General features: G+C 46.2%; 1 protein-coding gene across 1 annotated transcript; it reads right to left on the bottom strand.

The window, feature by feature from the left end:
* Positions 1-90: 90 nt before the first annotated feature.
* LOC131137608 (ceramide synthase 2-like) lies at positions 91-17,556 on the bottom strand. Its single transcript, XM_058085751.1, has 11 exons — positions 16,993-17,556; positions 9,550-9,723; positions 8,505-8,622; positions 8,313-8,431; positions 6,242-6,299; positions 6,065-6,115; positions 5,871-5,963; positions 5,102-5,230; positions 4,825-4,931; positions 4,608-4,761; positions 91-3,313 (listed from the first exon to the last, which is right to left on the bottom strand). Exons 2-11 carry the CDS (start codon positions 9,720-9,722, stop codon positions 3,158-3,160), a joined length of 1,158 nt encoding a protein of 385 aa, XP_057941734.1. The 5' UTR covers position 9,723; positions 16,993-17,556; the 3' UTR covers positions 91-3,157.
* Between the last annotated feature and the right edge of the window lie 15 nt (positions 17,557-17,571).

The raw sequence follows: 17,571 nt of genomic DNA, 5'->3' as shown, positions 1-17,571 counted from the left end.
GTTATTTCAGTGATATTTGACATATTAGGGGGTTGTCCGGGCGCAAGTGCTTCATTCTGAGAGAAGAGACTTAAAAGAGGATTGTTGTGATTCATGATCATTGCTTTTATTATTAATAACAATACTTGGGCGTCATTTAACAAAAAAAAAATAATAATAATAACACTGTAACCAGGACACAGCGCTTGCTTCTGCATCACCGTGGAAGAGGAGAGGAAGCTTGCTGGTTGCTTGGTCTATGTTAGTAAAAAAAAGAAGAAGGTGGCAGTGGAAACGTGGAATGAGGGATCTGTGGATCTGTGGAGGAGGCAAGCCGGTGATGGGGGAGGACCCGTGTGGTCTTGGTGAGGTGGAGACAGAGAAGAAGAAGAAGTGGACAGAGAGAACAGAGCGGGAATGTCCCATCCATGACAAATAAGGCACTTGGCGTAGGATAAGAATCAATTTAAAGCAACCATGGATGAATTCCTGTGACCCCCTTAGAACGCCGTCACGTCAACTATCACATGAACACGCAATCCTGATCCTGGTCTGGGTCATAAACATCACCCAGGATACTTGGCAGTGGTCTGAAAAACGCAGTCCTTGGAAATACTGTAGGTCCATTCATTCCAGTAAAACCCCGAGGAGTCCTTCACCTTTGCTACTGGGAACGCTTGCCCTTCCGACACGGAATGGGGGTAGTGTCAGTGCCGTGACTGAGGCGGGACAGCGTCTAGGTGACATGTGACGCCGTCAGCACCAGCGTCTTGGCGTGACGTACGTAGCACTCCACACAGATGCTGTCCCGCCTCTGTTACGGGCATTCCAGCGCCAACACACGGGTGTCCAAAGTGCAGCATGGGGGCCGTTATGTTTGTCTGTTATTGGCCTGTGGCACAAAATTACAAATAAAACAAGAAAAAAAACAACAACAGTGAAAATGGAAGGAAAACAGCAAAAATGCAGCAATTAATGAGGAAAATGTTGATAATAATACGCTTTGTCAGCTGTACAGAACCTCTTACGACATATCAAATATCAAAATGGCCCCCGAATCCTTGATTGTTTTGGTATGTTTGGACACCCGTGCTGGAGTACGTCCTGCAGACTGCCACATCAGAGCCGTAACAGTGCATTTCATACAGAACCCAGCCATGTGGGGCATTGATGTCAATTGGAAAAATAAACTCACAACATGGCGGAATATCCTTTCACACAGATGACAGCCTGCCCTGTTAAACTTGAATATTTAGGGCTTAAACCAGGATTGGGTGGCGAGTGAACAATGGCAATTGAAGAGAGAAGGGGTTGTGGAGTCGAATCCCCTTTATGGTCCCTCCGCCAAACGTATGTCTGGGTTCTGTATGCAAACTGGATGATGCCGTTCCTGCAGCAGCGCGACCCAAATTCAGCATCGCCATAAGAAATAACCTGTCACGGCGCTGACGGTGCAATTCTGCATGATCTCCGTGTGAAAGTAGGCGATGGCATCAGCAGCAACGCTCAGGACCCGGGAAGTGGATTAAGCCGCTTCAGGCAGAAGCGTGACATTCAAAGACTGAAATCCGCTAGCTAGCATGGAGCTGTGAATCCCCCTGATGCAAACAGGGCACTGCTTTACGGCAGCAAGCCCATAGGAACATCCACTACCTGTACCTGTACCTGTACCTGTACCTGTACCTGTACCTGTACCTGTACCTGTACCTGTACCTGTACCTGTACGTGTACCTGTACCTGTACCTGTAGGCTAGAGCAGGGGTGTTCAAACGCTTGTCCAGGAAGGGCCGCATTGTGAAAAATGAAAGAATGCAACTTTATCCACTTTTACTTTTTACAACTTTGGATTTTTTTTGTTGTAAATGTACTGCTGATTTTTTTTTGTTTTTTTATTCATTTTTTTCCCCCCAAAATTTTAAATATTTTTCCTAACTTTTTCCCCAACCCAATTTTTCCAAATAGAAATATAACTTTAATTTGTTTTGTTTGTCATAATATTCATTAAAAAAACATCATATTTTTTACATTTTGACTTTATGCGAGAAAAATGACATAATTTTCCTCTTAATATATTCCCAGTTTATTCATAGACTTTTTCTCTTTGTATTTTTTATTTATTTTGGTAAAAGTATTGCTGATTTTTTTATTTTTGATTCCGTTTTTTTTGTAATTTTCCAAAATTTTAAACTTTTTGCTTCTCATAATATTTTCCAAAAAACTTTAATTTGTTGTGTTGGTCATCATATTATTATTATTTTTTTTAAAGAGTAACATATTTTCAATAGTTCAACTTTATGCTAAAAAATGCCATTATTTGCATGTTAATATTCCCAGTTTATTCTTGGAAAACTGTGACTTTTTTCTCTTCATATTTTTCTTTTAATGAAAGTACTGCTGTTTTTTTATTTTCCAATTTTTTCAACATTCTTGTAAATATATAGTAAATATTTCTATATTATAGCAATAGCAGTAAGTCACTCGTGTTTTTAGAATGTGCCAATAAAAAAACCAAAGGGCCCCCGGCCTGCGCTTTGGACACCCCTCTCGTCATCTCCGGCCCTGGACGTGAGGGCGCTGGTCAAAGCACTTTACAGATGGCACAAGCCAGGCTGCAGAAGCGAGGCAAAGCCAAACCAGGAGGAAGTGTGGGGTTGTGCAAAGGCATCGCAATCGCTCAACACTCGAGTGCTTGCATAGAGAAAATGGAGGCAAACAAAGGGCCGGTCTTCTCCCTCCATCAGATCATTTGTTCTTTGAGTGGAAAAGAAGAGAAGCAACAAAGTGCTGCATTGAAAAGAAAGAAAGCATAGACTTGAAAAAATGGCATCCTTTGAAAAAGCCAGGTCTGGCTCTAAGGCACGCAGGAAGGGAGCGAGGAAAGCACGACTCCTCTCCTCACCCCCCTACTCCCCCCTCCCCCCTCTCCAGTTTGGTTTCTTCCCTGTGTAAAGTGAGAACGTGAGGTCAAAGGTCCCACCCTGGCAAAGCAGTAGTTGTAGTGTACCTAATCTGTTGGCTTTCTGAAAGGTGTTTTTGTGATGTGCAAAGGTGACGGTGCAAAGATGACTACAAGCCCTCATCCTTCATCTTCCTCCCGCTACTCAAGCATCTTCCTGTCGGGCGGCGCTGGCCCCGCCGAGGCACGTGAGTCCTTCTCATACCCCCCCCCCCCTTCCTGTCATTCCACCTTGCTGTGGTTGTTGTTGTGGACGGCGTGGCCGTTCTGCAGAGGACCGTTTTTCTGCCCCACCGTCTTGGTGTCCTCCACGTCCTCCTCTTCATCGTCCGTCTCGTCCGTCTCGTCCTTGTCGCTCCTCTCGTCATCCACCTTTTCCTGAAAACGTGTCAAAGAGAGGACACATTTCACCAAGCTGATGGGAGGGAGATATGGTCAACCCCCTTCATGGGGGGGGGCGGGGTAACTGCTTCCACAAACTGGCCTTTATTTTGGATGGATGGTTAGATGGATGGATAGATGGATGGGTGGGTGGATGGATGGGTGGATGGATGGACGGATGATAGATAGATGATAGATGGATGGATGGATGGATGGGTGGATGGGTGGTTGGGTGGGTAGATGGATGGGTGAATGGATGGATGGATGGATGGATGGACGGATGATAGATAGATGATAGATGGATGGATGGATGGATGGATGGATGGATGGGTGGATGGATGGGTGAATGGATGGATGGATGGATGGACGGATGATAGATGGATGAATGGATGGGTGGATGGATGGGTGAATGGATGGATGGATGGATGGACGGATGATAGATAGATGATAGATGGATGGATGGATGGATGGGTGGATGGATGGGTGAATGGGTGGATGGGTGGTTGGGTGGGTAGATGGATGGGTGAATGGATGGATGGATGGATGGATGGATGGATGGACGGATGATAGATAGATGATAGATGGATGGATGGATGGATGGATGGGTGGATGGATGGATGGGTGAATGGATGGATGGATGGATGGACGGATGATAGATGGATGAATGGATGGGTGGATGGATGGGTGAATGGATGGATGGATGGATGGACGGATGATAGATAGATGATAGATGGATGGATGGATGGATGGGTGGATGGATGGGTGAATGGATGGATGGACGGATGATAGATAGATGATAGATGGATGGATGGATGGACGGATGATAGATAGATGATAGATGGATGGATGGGTGAATGGATGGATGGATGGATGGATGGACGGATGATAGATAGATGATAGATGGATGGATGGATGGATGAAAGATAGATGGATAGATGGATGGATGGATGGATGATGGATTCATAGATGGATGGATGATGGATGGATGGGTGGATGAATGGGTGGATGGATGGATGATGGACGGATGGGTGGATGAATGGGTGGATGGATGATGGATGGATAATGGATGGATGATGGATGCATAGATGGATGGATGATGGATGGATGGGTGGGTGGATGCATAGATGGATGGATGATGGATGGATGGGTGGATGAATGGGTGGATGGATGATGGATGGATAATGGATGGATGATGGATGCATAGATGGATGGATGATGGATGGATGGATGGATGATGGATGGATGGATGGATGGATGGATGGATGGATGGATGGGTGGATGAATGTCTTACGTTGTTGGTGAGGAAGCGGACGGCTATCCGTATGATGAGAACGGCCCAGAAGATGTGCAGACACTGCAGGACCATCAACAGCCCGTTGAAGAAGTAGTAGCCGAAGAAGGGCTGGTAGATGGTGACCGGGTACACCCACGTGCAGTAGATGATCCTGCAGAGACAGAGATGGGTCAAGACCCAGCGGAGAGGTTGTTTTCGTCCGTGTGGATGTTACCGGAAAGGGAAGATGACGAGGCGAGTGACGATGAAGACCCCGGCAAAGAGAATGAAGATGTAGTTGCATGCGTTTCTCCAGCCAGCGTAGTTGAACATCTTAGCGGACTGCCACATGGAGACAGACGGAGGACAGTTAGCGTGGCGCTCTCTCTCCACCAGAGGGCGGTGTAGCACGAGCCTTCATCCCGACGGCGTTCCTTCAGCAGGACGTGTGGCTTTGTGATGCCCCTTGGACTCGCACGCTAAAAACAACAAGTGCGTGGCCTTATATTTACCTCCAGGAGGTAATCGGAGGAGTCGTGCACCAGCATGATGAGCGTTCCGGCACGGATGTAGTTGACACACCAGGAGAAGCTGATGAGGAGGATGGTTGCAACATGGTGGACTATCTGCTCCTTGAAGTCCTGACGGAGGAGGAGGCACACATTTGTTCTTACTACTTGCTCTTCCCAGCCTTGCTGTGTCGTGGGAATGGAACCGGGGGCGGAGGGGGGGGGCTTGTGACACCCATGGACATGGATACATGAACAAAGATACGGTAGACCCCCACCTCCTGAGGACCACACGTATCTTCACTCACACGACACAAAGCAACAACAGCATGCAACGCTTGTGTGACGTCTAACTGCGATCAAAATAAAGACTTACACACTCATGCATTTACAACCCGCAAGGCATGCTGGGAGCGCCCGATGAACTGCCTTTTGCGGTGCCATCGGACGTCAGCACACCTGCGATCGGGACTGGCCGTTGTAAAAGCGGCTTAAGGAGGGCAAAGAGGGAACAAGGGAGGGAACAAAGTGGGCCTCTTTGGCGGGATCAGCTGACCCGGGGCAAGCAAAGTCCAAGCACTCACGCAAGCGCTCACACGTGCAACAACAGTCCAACGTCCGCACACATCGCCATGGTGCCAGATGGCAGACGGGATCACACGGGGAGGAAAAACACCATGGAAGTGGAAGGTCCAAAGTGAGGAAAAAAAAAAACTCCTACTTCTTCATTATTGTACTTTTTAGGATTTTTTTTTTACACAGGTCCACTCACTTTGCGTTTGACATCGGAGGCCACGCTGAAGAGCAGGGATCCGTAGAAGCCCAGTTCTATCATGTAGTACCAGTACTGGGATGGCAGCAGAGTCTGAGGGGGGAGGTTTTCTTGTTAAGTGATGCTTTTGGATTCGAGATAGGTGGAGTATTATCAGAGATGATGAAGTACACCCAAAGTATGCATGTACATACCAGCACAGGGAAGCCCTGCCACATCTCCTTCAGGTCGTAGAGCCACGGTTTCTAGAGGAGGAGATGACATTGAATGTCTTCAGACCACATGAGTCCATCAAAGAACCTCCCAACATCCACTAGGACGGCCAATGAGGACGTGAAGGCCAAGGTGGCAGCGGCGGCGGAGGTACTCACGTCGATGAGGGCGGCCAGGCCGGCAATGAAAGCCAGAAGGTAAAAGGTAAATCTCCAACTGCAAGAGAGGGGGGGGGGGGCACAAAGTTCTCATATGCAAACCCAGGATGGGAATCAGGACAACTTTTTATTTATAATATTCCAACTCTCGGCTGCACGAGTGGTTAGTACGCAGGCCTCAAAGGTTCGCGGGGGTGCTGGAGCCTATCCCAGCTGTCTTAGGCCGAGAGGCGGGGTCCAGGGCACATATAGACAAACAACCATTCACACTCACATTCATACCTATGGACAATTTGGAGTCGGGAATTAACCTAGCATGTTTTTGGAATGTGGGAGGAAACCGGAGTACCCGGAGAAAACCCACGCATGCACGGGGAGAACATGCAAACTCCACACAGAGATGGCCGAGAGTGGAATTGAACTTGGGTCTCCTAGCTGTGAGACCTCATCCTATGTGCAGCCTATATATATTCATTCATTCATTTTCTACCGCTTTTTCCTCACGAGGGTCGCGGGGGGTGCTGGAGCCTATCCCAGCTGTCTTCGGGCGTAAGGCGGGGTACACCCTAGACTGGTGGCCAGCCAATCACAGGACACATATAGACAAACAACCATTCACACTCACATTCATACCTATGGACAATTTGGAGTCGCTAAATTAACCTAGCATGTTTTTGGAATGTGGGAGGAAACCGGAGTACACACACAGAGATGGCCGAGGGTGGGGAAAGACAAAATAAGAAGCCAAGAAGTTACCACTTCCACACAAAATAGGAGGAGAACTCATTCATTCATTCATTTTCTACCGCTTATCCTCACGAGGGGTGCTGGAGCCTATCCCAGCTGTCTTGGGGCGAGAGGCGGGGTACACCCTGGACTGGTGGCCAGCCAATCACAGGGCACATATAGACAAACAACCATTCACACTCACATTCATACCCATGGACAATTTGGAGTGGCCAATTAACCTAGCATGTTTTTGGAATGTGGGAGGAAACCGGAGTACCCGGAGAAAACCCACGCATGCACGGGGAGAACATGCAAACTCCACACAGAGATGCCCGAGGGTGGGAATTGAACCCTGGTCTCCTAGCTGTGAGGTCTAAAGTGTTGAAAAGAGAAAGCATTTATTGCAGATACACAGCAAAAAAATCTTATTTTTTTATTTTTTTTATTTTTCCAAAAGTTGCAAAAAGCGCCAAAAAATTAAGTATAATTAATTATTTAATTAATATTACAAGAACATGCAAACTCCACACAGAGATGCCCGAGGGTGGGATTGAACCCTGGTCTCCTAGCTGTGAGGTCTGCGCGCTAACCCCTAGACCACCGTGCCACCCGCCTATATATATATATATATATATATGTAGCATATATATATAATATTTTTTTATGATTTTATTCTTTTCAAATCACTACTTGCATAATCCTACAACTTCATTCCTGTAATATTATATACATTTATTCACATTTCTGACCTCATATAAAATAAAAATGACATTTTCTGGTTACAATAATTTGGTATTCCCAAAATCGGTAGGGATAATTATTAGCCTGATATCAGTATGAGATATATACAACACGTATGATTCCACCATAGGAGATATGTCATGTTATATATCCGTATTGGTATCGGCTGATATCACTATCGGAAATTGGACAAAATCGGCATATGGGGGACAATGGCGGACAATGGCGGACAATCTTTGTTGTGTTGTGCGGGTGTCGCCATGACACCGGTCAGTAGGTTGGAGAAGGGCTACCTTGCCGTCTTATCAATCTTATCAATCAGATGATGAAGTCGTCAGTTCCCATAAAGGATCACACAAAGCAAGCGTGGTAATTGAGTTAGCATGCGCCAATCATTGTGTGTGTGTGTGTGTGTGTGTGAGAGAGTGAAGGCAAAAGGCATCGAGAGAAGCATTGTAGCATGTGCAGTCTAAAAATAGAAATCTACTTTTGCCCACACAAATGTGCTCATACAGTCACAGGAGCGACACATGAATGGCAGCTGCTTCCAGCGCTACTGTTGTCACGTAACACGCGTGTGCGTGTGCGTGTGCGTGTTTACCTGGCCTCTCGGAACTTCTTGAGCAAACTGGGCCTGTCCTGATTCCTCCGCCTTCTAAACCATCGCTGCACTTGTCTCTCCGAGCAGCCCGTCTGCTTACAAAGGCCGACGAGCGAAACCTGCCGCGGCGTGACGACATCATGGCGGTTAGGAACGCGTGGTCGCCCCGTGCGGCCTCACACGCGGTCTTACCTGTGTGGGGTTTTTGGTCACGTGGCAGTAGTAGGACTCCAGTGTGGGGTTGGGAGGCGCCCTGAGCCGTACTGTTTCTTTCACCCCCAGCAGAGAGGCCAGAGGCGTCGCCACCGTCCTGTGGACACAACATGGCGGCTCAGGTACGCAAACCACATGCCGTGAGCGCAAACAAACAACATCCACCCTTGCAGTACACATTTGCATCTATGTGTCCCCTAATGAACCACAGCTCCCCAGTGCCGGGAGCACTCATGCGCCACAGTGTTCTACCTTGAGAAGTATCATAACACCAAACATCAAACTAGCTACTTGAATAATTGAATTTAATTCCTACTGCGTTACACGCCTCTGTGTGTACGGTAGCCGCCCCGCCTCCACCCGCAGAGACAAAGGCCTCACTCCATTCATGCCGTTGTTCTATGGAAGAAACATGCCCAAAAACGTGCTGAAACGTCAACTTATTGTATCTGGGAACGCCCATATAAGGAAGTCTGGCTCGCTGTGATGTCACAAAGAGCCAGTGTTAGATAAAACTCTCTTATACTTCCTTAAATGAGAATTTGGCATGAAAAAGGGTCCACAGGGTGGCAGAAGCGCAAGCGGAAGTAGCAACCAGGAAGTGAAAAGGCGACTCGCCGTCTTGCGTCAAGGAGGTTACGCATCGACGGGGAATTTGAACATGTGCCAATTGTAAATAGTTGATGTAATATTTGTATTATTTTCATGTAACTACCATTATTTGGTGTTGTTTATGTTGCGGCATGGTTGTTTATATATTTTGGCTAAATGTGGAAGTTATGAAATAACTTCTGGGATGGAATGCGTTAATGGATGAATGAATGATCGTCCCAGAGATGAAAGACGTCCTAATAGAAATGGAGAAGAAATAAAAGCATTCATGGACGGAGTGACTGGACTTTCTCTGTCATATAATGACTGGAAAACTAGTATGAGAAAAAGTTATGAGTCACGAGTGTCGTATGACATAATCACCATCAGCAGGAGCATTTCAGGCGTTGGACGGACAAGAAACCCGACTGACCTTTCAAAGATCTGACGGACGATTAGAAACACAAGAGCGATGGGCAGGGCCACCCACAGATCCCCCGCTTTGGCGTACACGCGACCCTCCCGATCCTCCAGGTCGGCCCAGCCCAGGCCTTCCGGAAACCACAGCCGCTCCTGCCAGAACCATTGGCTCAGCTCGGACAGCATCCTGAAACACATGAATGCAAAGAGTCAGTCCGGGGGGGGGGGTTCGCCTGCCGCTAAAAGCAGAGCCCGTGCAAAACATGGCGAACTTTACGTTCATACTTTCCAACAGTACATCCCGGCCACGCTGAGGGCTTCGCATGCAGGGCGTGGCGGGGCCAAAGGGGGAAGCTGAGGGATCATTACTCATCGGCCCCCCCCCTCCCCTCCCCCCACCATACTCGGGAGTCCGTTCCTACATCTGTTCCCACCCACTGCATCTGTAAGTCCTTCGACCGCTTCCACCCCCACCAGTAATCAGTAAAGGGGTCCCTCTTTGGCCCAGAGGCATTTGAGGTATTGCAGTACATTACATTATTCTTAAGGGTGGTAAGAAGGACATTAAAGGCCTTTTTTCCAGGATGGAAAATGTTTTTGTCCCCACCTTTCCTTTCCTATAGGGACGTTCTAGCCAGAGTAGCAGTAGTAACCGTGTCCATGAAACACGGTATGGTACAGGCCGCATGCTATTTTTCACTTCATGTCATGTTAGTCATGCCTCCCCCTCCCCCACTCCCACCCTCCCCCAGCACAGGTGGTGGACGGGGTGGGTGACATACTTTTCCCACTTCTTTTGCCAACTCTTCAAGTGTACAATGTCTCTTCTGCTGAGGAGCCACGCCGCTTGCACAACGTCTGGCAACACTAAAAAGTGCAATCTGACCAAATCCTGATAAGTCAATTAGTTTGTGAGCACACAGGGAAGGTCCAAAGGGTAGCAGCACAACAACAATGGAGGCAAGTGTTGCTGGGGCCGCTTACTTGCAAGCCCTCGGGCCGGGGGGGGGGGTCCACTGTGTTCCGCTGACAAATCAGACCATGTGGCGGACACCTCTACATGTTGCCTATATGTGCCTTGGATGTTGCCTACATATTCCCTACATGTTGCCGACATGTTCCCTACATGTTCCCAAGATGTTGCCTACATATTCCCTACATGTTGCCGACATGTTCCCTACATGTTGCCGACATGTTCCCAAGATGTTGCCTACATATTCCCTACATGTTGCCGACATGTTCCCTACATGTTGCCGACATGTTCCCTACATGTTCCCAAGATGTTGCCTACATATTCCCTACATGTTGCCGACATGTTCCCTACATGTTGCCGACATGTTCCCAAGATGTTGCCTACATATTCCCTACATGTTGCCGACATGTTCCCTACATGTTGCCTACATGTTCCCAATATGTTGCCTACATGTTCCCAAGATGTTGTCTACATATTCCCAACATGTTGCCTACATGTTCCCAAGATGTTGTCTACATATTCCCTACATGTTCCCACCATGTTGCCTACATGTTCCCAAGATGTTGTCTACATATTCCCTACATGTTACTGACATGTTCCCTACATGTTCCCAAGATGTTGTCTACATATTCCCTACATGTTCCCTACATGTTGCCTACATGTTCCCTACATGTTCCCAAGATGTTGTCTACATATTCCCTACATGTTCCCTACATGTTCCCTACATGTTCCCAAGATGTTGTCTACATATTCCCTACATGTTCCCACCATGTTGCCAAAATGTTGCCTACATGTTCCCAAGATGTTGTCTACATATTCCCTACACGTTCCCAGCATGTTGCCTACATGTTCCCAAGATGTTGTCTACATATTCCCTACATGTTCCCAAGATGTCTACATATTCCCTACATGTTGCCTAGATGTTCCCAATATGTTGCCTAGATGTTCCCAATATGTTGTCTACATATTCCCTACATGTTCCCTACATGTTCCCAAGATGTTCCCTACATGTTCCCAAGATGTTGTCTACATGTTCCCTACATGTTCCCAATATGTTGCCTAGATGTTCCCAATATGTTGTCTACATATTCCCTACATGTTGCCTACATGTTCCCAAGATGCTGTCTACATATTCCCTACATGTTCCCTAGATGTTGCCGACATGTTCCCATGTACCTACAGCATGAAGGTGTGCTGAGATGTTTTTTTTTAATAGTAAAAAAAACAGCCTGCAGATCATAAACGGTGGTCCGGGCTACGGGCTACGGACAAACCCCCCCCCCCCCCACAAGAAACACGTAGAGGGCGTCTCTTCTCACACCTAAAAATTATGTATTTAATCTCACAATATTTGGACTTTATGATCCGAATATTGAACCATGTCATTTTCTGAAATAGTTTTTTGTAATTGTAATTTTTTTAGGTAAAATTTGAGGTAAATTTGAAATTTGAGGTAAAAATGATGAAAGTCTTTCTTTTTTCTAAATATGAAGACATTATTCTACGAATATTTAATGTTTATTCACATGAAATGACTCCTGCTTCCATGTTTTCTGCTCGGCTGTACGCGTCCTTGTTTAATTGTCCTTGTAGAAGGTGCCAATAACAACGGGCCAATTTATGGACAGCACGGACCAACCACCAGAAAAACACCCCCCAACCATCCTTCATGGGGAGGGACTTTCCAAAAGAAGAGGACAGACAACGCTATGGTTCATGTGCTGACATCATCAGCAGTGAAGCACTTTTTCTCCCCCACTGAGAACACATTCCATTGGCACGCCGGATCACATGACCAGGCTCTGACCATTTCAAAGGTCCAATCAAAGAGGGGATGCCTCTGGCTGTGTGGGGGGGGGGACAGGAAGTTGTCTGTCTTTCTCTTCTTCCTCGCTACAAACATTTGAAGGATGTCAGTCTTTCAAATGTCGAAGCACAAATGTAACATAAAACCTCCCAGTTTGGGGGTCAACCTCACCAGACCAGACCAGACCAGACCAGAGCCGGGCCTGGTACCGAGTAGAGGAATGTAAACATTAGCCAGCCAATGGAGGGAGTGCTGCATACAGGATGTACAAGTTGTCATGAATGAAGGACACGTTGAGGCTGGGAGAAGGCCAAGAACATCACCAGACGCTACGAGGATGAGGATGAGGATGAATGACTCCACGCGTGACCATCAGACAGATGACTTATACGCACGACTTCCACGCTTTTGGCATCTGGTGACCATGAATCATTCCTACTGTCCAAGTCCAGTCGCAAATCTTTGGTCACGAGTCCAAGTCAAATTTCAAGTCTTTGGTCGTCAGTCCAAGTCAAGTCTCACGTCCTTGGTCATGAGTCCAAGTCTGGTCCAAAGTCTTTGTGGGGTGTGACTTGGTCAGGTGTTGAGTCTTTGATTATGAGTCCAAGTCAAATCTGAAGTCTTTGGTCACCAGTCCAAGCCAAGTCTCACGTCCTTGGTCAAGAGTCTCAAAGCTTTGGTCACCAGTGCAGGTCAAGTCTCAAGTCTTTGGTCACCAGTCCAACTCAAGTCTCAAGTCTTTGGTCGCCAGTCCAAGTCAAGTCTCACGTCCTTGGTCATGAGTCCAAGTCTGGTCCAAAGTCTTTGTGGGGTGTGACTTGGTCAGGTGTCGAGTCTTTGATCATGAGTCCAAGTCAAATCTGAAGTCTTTGGTCACCAGTCCAAGTCAAGTCTCACGTCCTTGGTCAAGAGTTCAAATCGAGTCTCAAGGCTTTGGTCACCAGTCCGGGTCAGATCTCAAGTCTTTGGTCACCAGTCCAAGTCAAGTCTCACGTCCTTGGTCAAGAATCCAAGTCAAGTCTCAAGGCTTTGGTCAAGAGTCCAAGTCGAGTCTTAAGGCTTTGGTCACCAGTGCAGGTCAAGTCTCAAGTCTTTGGTCACCAGTTCAAGTCAAGTCTCACATTATTTGGTCAAGAGTCCAAGTCAAATCTCAAGTCTTTGGTCACCGGTCCAAGTCGAATGCTCACGTCCTTGGTCAAGAGTCCAAGTCAAATCTCAAGTCTTTGGTCACCAGTCCAAGTAAAGTCTCAAGTCTTTGGTCACCGGTCCAAGTCAAGTCTCACATCCTTTGGTCAAGAGTCCAAGTCAAATCTCAAGTCTTTGGTCACCGGTCCAAGTCAAGTCTCACGTCCTTGGTCAAGAGTCCAAGTCAAATCTCAAATCTTTGGTCACCAGTCTAAGTCAGGTCTCAAGTCTTTGGTCACCTAGGATTACTCAGCTCTTATCCATCAGACGGACCTGTTGGGTTTTTTTGTGTAACTTTCTTGTGGGTCATCTGACACACCTCCTTATGGGCGATCTGACCCCACCTGACACCTCCAAACTAACCCCCGTGTGGGCCATCTGACTAGCAGACCACAATGAAGCATGTTCAGGACAGCTGTGACCACCTGTGGAGACATCCTTCCTTTCAGTCAATGACATGCCACATGTAGACAAATGAAACCCACACTAGCGCTCCAACTAATTCCCACAATGGCCTGCCTGTGAGCCCCCCCCCAGACCCCCATCCACAGCACCACCACGGCCAGTGGTAGGAAGGAGGCTCAAGTAGTCAACGTATTGTTCCTCTCCTCGCTCCAACGTACCAGTGCTGTCGCCCAGCAGCTCGGCAGCGAGGCTGCTGCATCCCTGAATGAGCACATTGTAGTCAGGCCGTCTGGGATTAGCCCTAACTCAGGTCAGGCCTTGGAGTGTCATGCCAATAACCTCCATTTCTTACATTCCTCCTTTAAACACAACAGGGACACGGAGCCAGTACTTGGACACCTGTTGACAAACATTAAGGCACAGCTTTGTCTTACCGACTCTTGCTGACTGGTCTTCTCTGTTTCAGCACCGTCCTTTACGCTACAAACGTTAGCATAGCCCGGCTATGCGCCTTAGTCATTAGTTCCCCAGTAAGTAACTACTCTAAATATATGTGCCTTAGTAACCACTCTAATCATTAGTTTCCCAATAAGTAACTACTCTAAGTGCATGTGCCTTAGTCACTAGTCTACTCATTAGTTCCCCATTAAGTAACTACTCTAAATATATGTGCCTTAGTAACCACTCTAATCATTAGTTTCCCAATAAGTAACTACTCTAAGTATATGTGCCTTAGTAACTACACTATGTATTAGTTCCCCAGTAACTACTCTAAATACATGTGCCTTAGTCATTAGTTCCTCAGTAACTAGTCTAAATGTATGTGCCTTAGTAACTACTCTACTCATTAGTTCCCCAGTAACTACTCTAAATATATGTGCCTTAGTCATTTGTTCCTCAGTAACCACTCTAAATATATGTGCCTTAGTAACTAGGCTACTTATTAGTTCCCCAGTAAGTAACTACTCTAAATACATGTGCCTTAGTCATTGGTTCCTCAGTAACCACTCTAAATGCATATGCCTTAGAACTACTCTAATCATTAGTATCCCGATAAGTAACTACTCTAAGCGTATGTGCCTTAGTAACTACGCTACTTATTAGTTCCCCAGTAAGTAACAACTCTAAAGATATGTGCCTTAGTCATTAGTTCCTCAGTAACTACTCTACTTATTAGTTCCTCAGTAACTTGTCTAAATGTATGTGCCTCAGTAACTACTCTACTTATTAGTTCCCCAGTAAGTAACTACTCTAAAGATATGTGCCTTCGTCATTAGTTCCTCAGTAACTACTCTACTTATTAGTTCCTCAGTAACTAGTCTAAATGCATGTGCCTTAGTAACTACTCTACTCAATAGTTCCCCAGTAACTACTCGAAATATATGTGCCTTAGTCGTTAGTTCCTCAGTAACTACTCTACTCATTAGTTCCTCAGTAACTAGTCTAAATGTATGTGTCTTCGTAACTACTCTACTCATTAGTTCCCCAGTAAGTAACTACTCTAAATATATGTGCCTTAGAAACTAATCTAATCATTAGGTTCCCAATAAGTAACTACTCTAAATGTATGTGCCTCAGTAATTACTTCCTCAGTAACTAGTCTAAATGTATGTGCCTTAGTAACTACTCTAATCATTAGTTCCCGAAATAAGTAACTACTCTAAATGTATGTGCCTTAGTAACTACGCTATTTATTAGTTCCCCAGTGAGTAACTACTCTAAATATACGTGTAATTAGTTCCTCAGTAACTACTCTATATTTATTTATGTACATTATTTGTACATTAGTCTAAATGTATGTGCCGTAGTAACTGCTCTACTCATTAGTTCCTCAGTAACTAGTCTAAATGTGTGTATGTGCCTCAGTAACTACTCTACCCATGAGTTGTGAGGTAAGCAGAGTATTTCTGTCGAGCTGAGTGTAAAGTGAGAGCCATCCCTGAGTGAAGTGAATGGAGTTGTGCTTTAGAAAGTCAACTTCGATACATTTGACGCCGTTTTGTGACCCTGATGAATTATTGATAAGGGGATTCAATCAGGCAGCAGACGATGCATTCAGGTGATGCTGGGGGGTAATAAAGTCAGGCTGATTGCTGTTTGCGTATTGGGCCTGGATGTATTGTAAAGATAATATGAATTCTAATTTCATAGAGGATGGAATACTAGTCTAAAACATAGAAACACCACAGATAGATCGCAGTCCCAAGTGCTCTCCCCCCAAAAGTGGGATAGACTCCAGCTCCCCAGTGACCCTCCCGAGGTATCGAAAGTGTATGGCCGTATAAAAGCATTGCTATGAAAGCTTCATAACTAACCAGACAGATTTGACAAAGTTATTCATTATTCATTGCATCGATTCATCCTTCAAATGCACTGGCAAAACATTCCCAAATGTATATTTTATGAGCTGCTTATGGAAAAGTGATAACGGCCATAAGTTGCGTTTGATTAATACATGATCTGTCATAAGTAGATACACCCCAGTTATGCGGAACGTTGATCAATACGCCATTAAATCACATGACATGTACTGTACAGTACTAACTGTAGTATCACGTGAGTACACAAGTATTAGTATTAGTGATGTTTTTTCGCCTAGTTTGTAATGAGATCACGTGACTAGTTCACGTATGAATTTTAATGTATTTAAGTAAATAGACCATAAAGTCGCTAGCGTGTAGTGTACAACATTAAACAGCAGCCGACCGTATAATATGTAATAATAGCCTGCATTTAATAGTTTGTATATTGAAATATATTATTGTTGTTGACGCTCCAGCTGTGTAGCGTCATAACTACAAACATGCTAGCTAACTTTCACTCAGCATGCTAACAGCGAGCTTCCATAAGAAAACATAAGGGGGAAAAAAAGAGCCCAAAGTGTGTAGTAAACATTGTAAATGTCGTCATTTCACCCGCTACACATTACAACCTTTTGGAAAAAGTTGAAAGAAAAAGGGCCGTTATTTTAGGAGCTAATGAAATGACTCTCTGGTGCGTGATGACGTCGTCCTTCTCCTGCGTGTCTGCTGACTGAGGGCAAAAACACACAAATGGTGTCATTTCAGAAGGAAAACTGGACTTACTTGGTGTTTTTTCTTCTTCTTTCGCCGAGAAGTGTGGGATTTGTCTTGGCAAATGATGAAAAAAATGTCTGGAAGAGACGAGCTAACGGTGCCCCGAATGAAGGCGTCCAGCTCCCAGCCGCTGCTAACCAGGCAGCAGCTTTTTTTACATCTTCGCCCTCAACTTTAACTCGCTTTTATCCTACAATTGAGACAAAAAAAGGTGGAAAAACTACAACAATGTGAGATTTTAAAAGGGCGGTGATGACGATGCTGCAATGCGACTGGTTGTGGCTTCTCCAAAACAAGCGGTTTTCTCCCCCGCCCCCGTCCGTGTGTCCCGGGAGTCGGTGGGGTCTGTGGCCCGGCCAGAGGAGTCGAAGTCCGGGTAAGCAGGCTGATTAGGCTGGCTGGCTGGAGGTGGTGAATGTGGTGGCGGAGAGAAAGAAGTGCAGGCGGGCGAACGTGAAGCAGGCCGGGGCGGAGTGAAGAGGGAATAACGGAGAGGGAGGGACGCTGTGGATGACGTCCTCCCCCGCCAGAGAGCATCCGACACCCGACACACATCCGCGTTTTGTTCCGCTTGGTGAAGCGACACTT

Source organism: Doryrhamphus excisus, chromosome 10 (genome assembly GCF_030265055.1).
Source record: "Doryrhamphus excisus isolate RoL2022-K1 chromosome 10, RoL_Dexc_1.0, whole genome shotgun sequence".
NCBI lineage: Eukaryota > Metazoa > Chordata > Actinopteri > Syngnathiformes > Syngnathidae > Doryrhamphus > Doryrhamphus excisus.
This window is presented reverse-complemented; position numbering and strand designations above follow the sequence as displayed.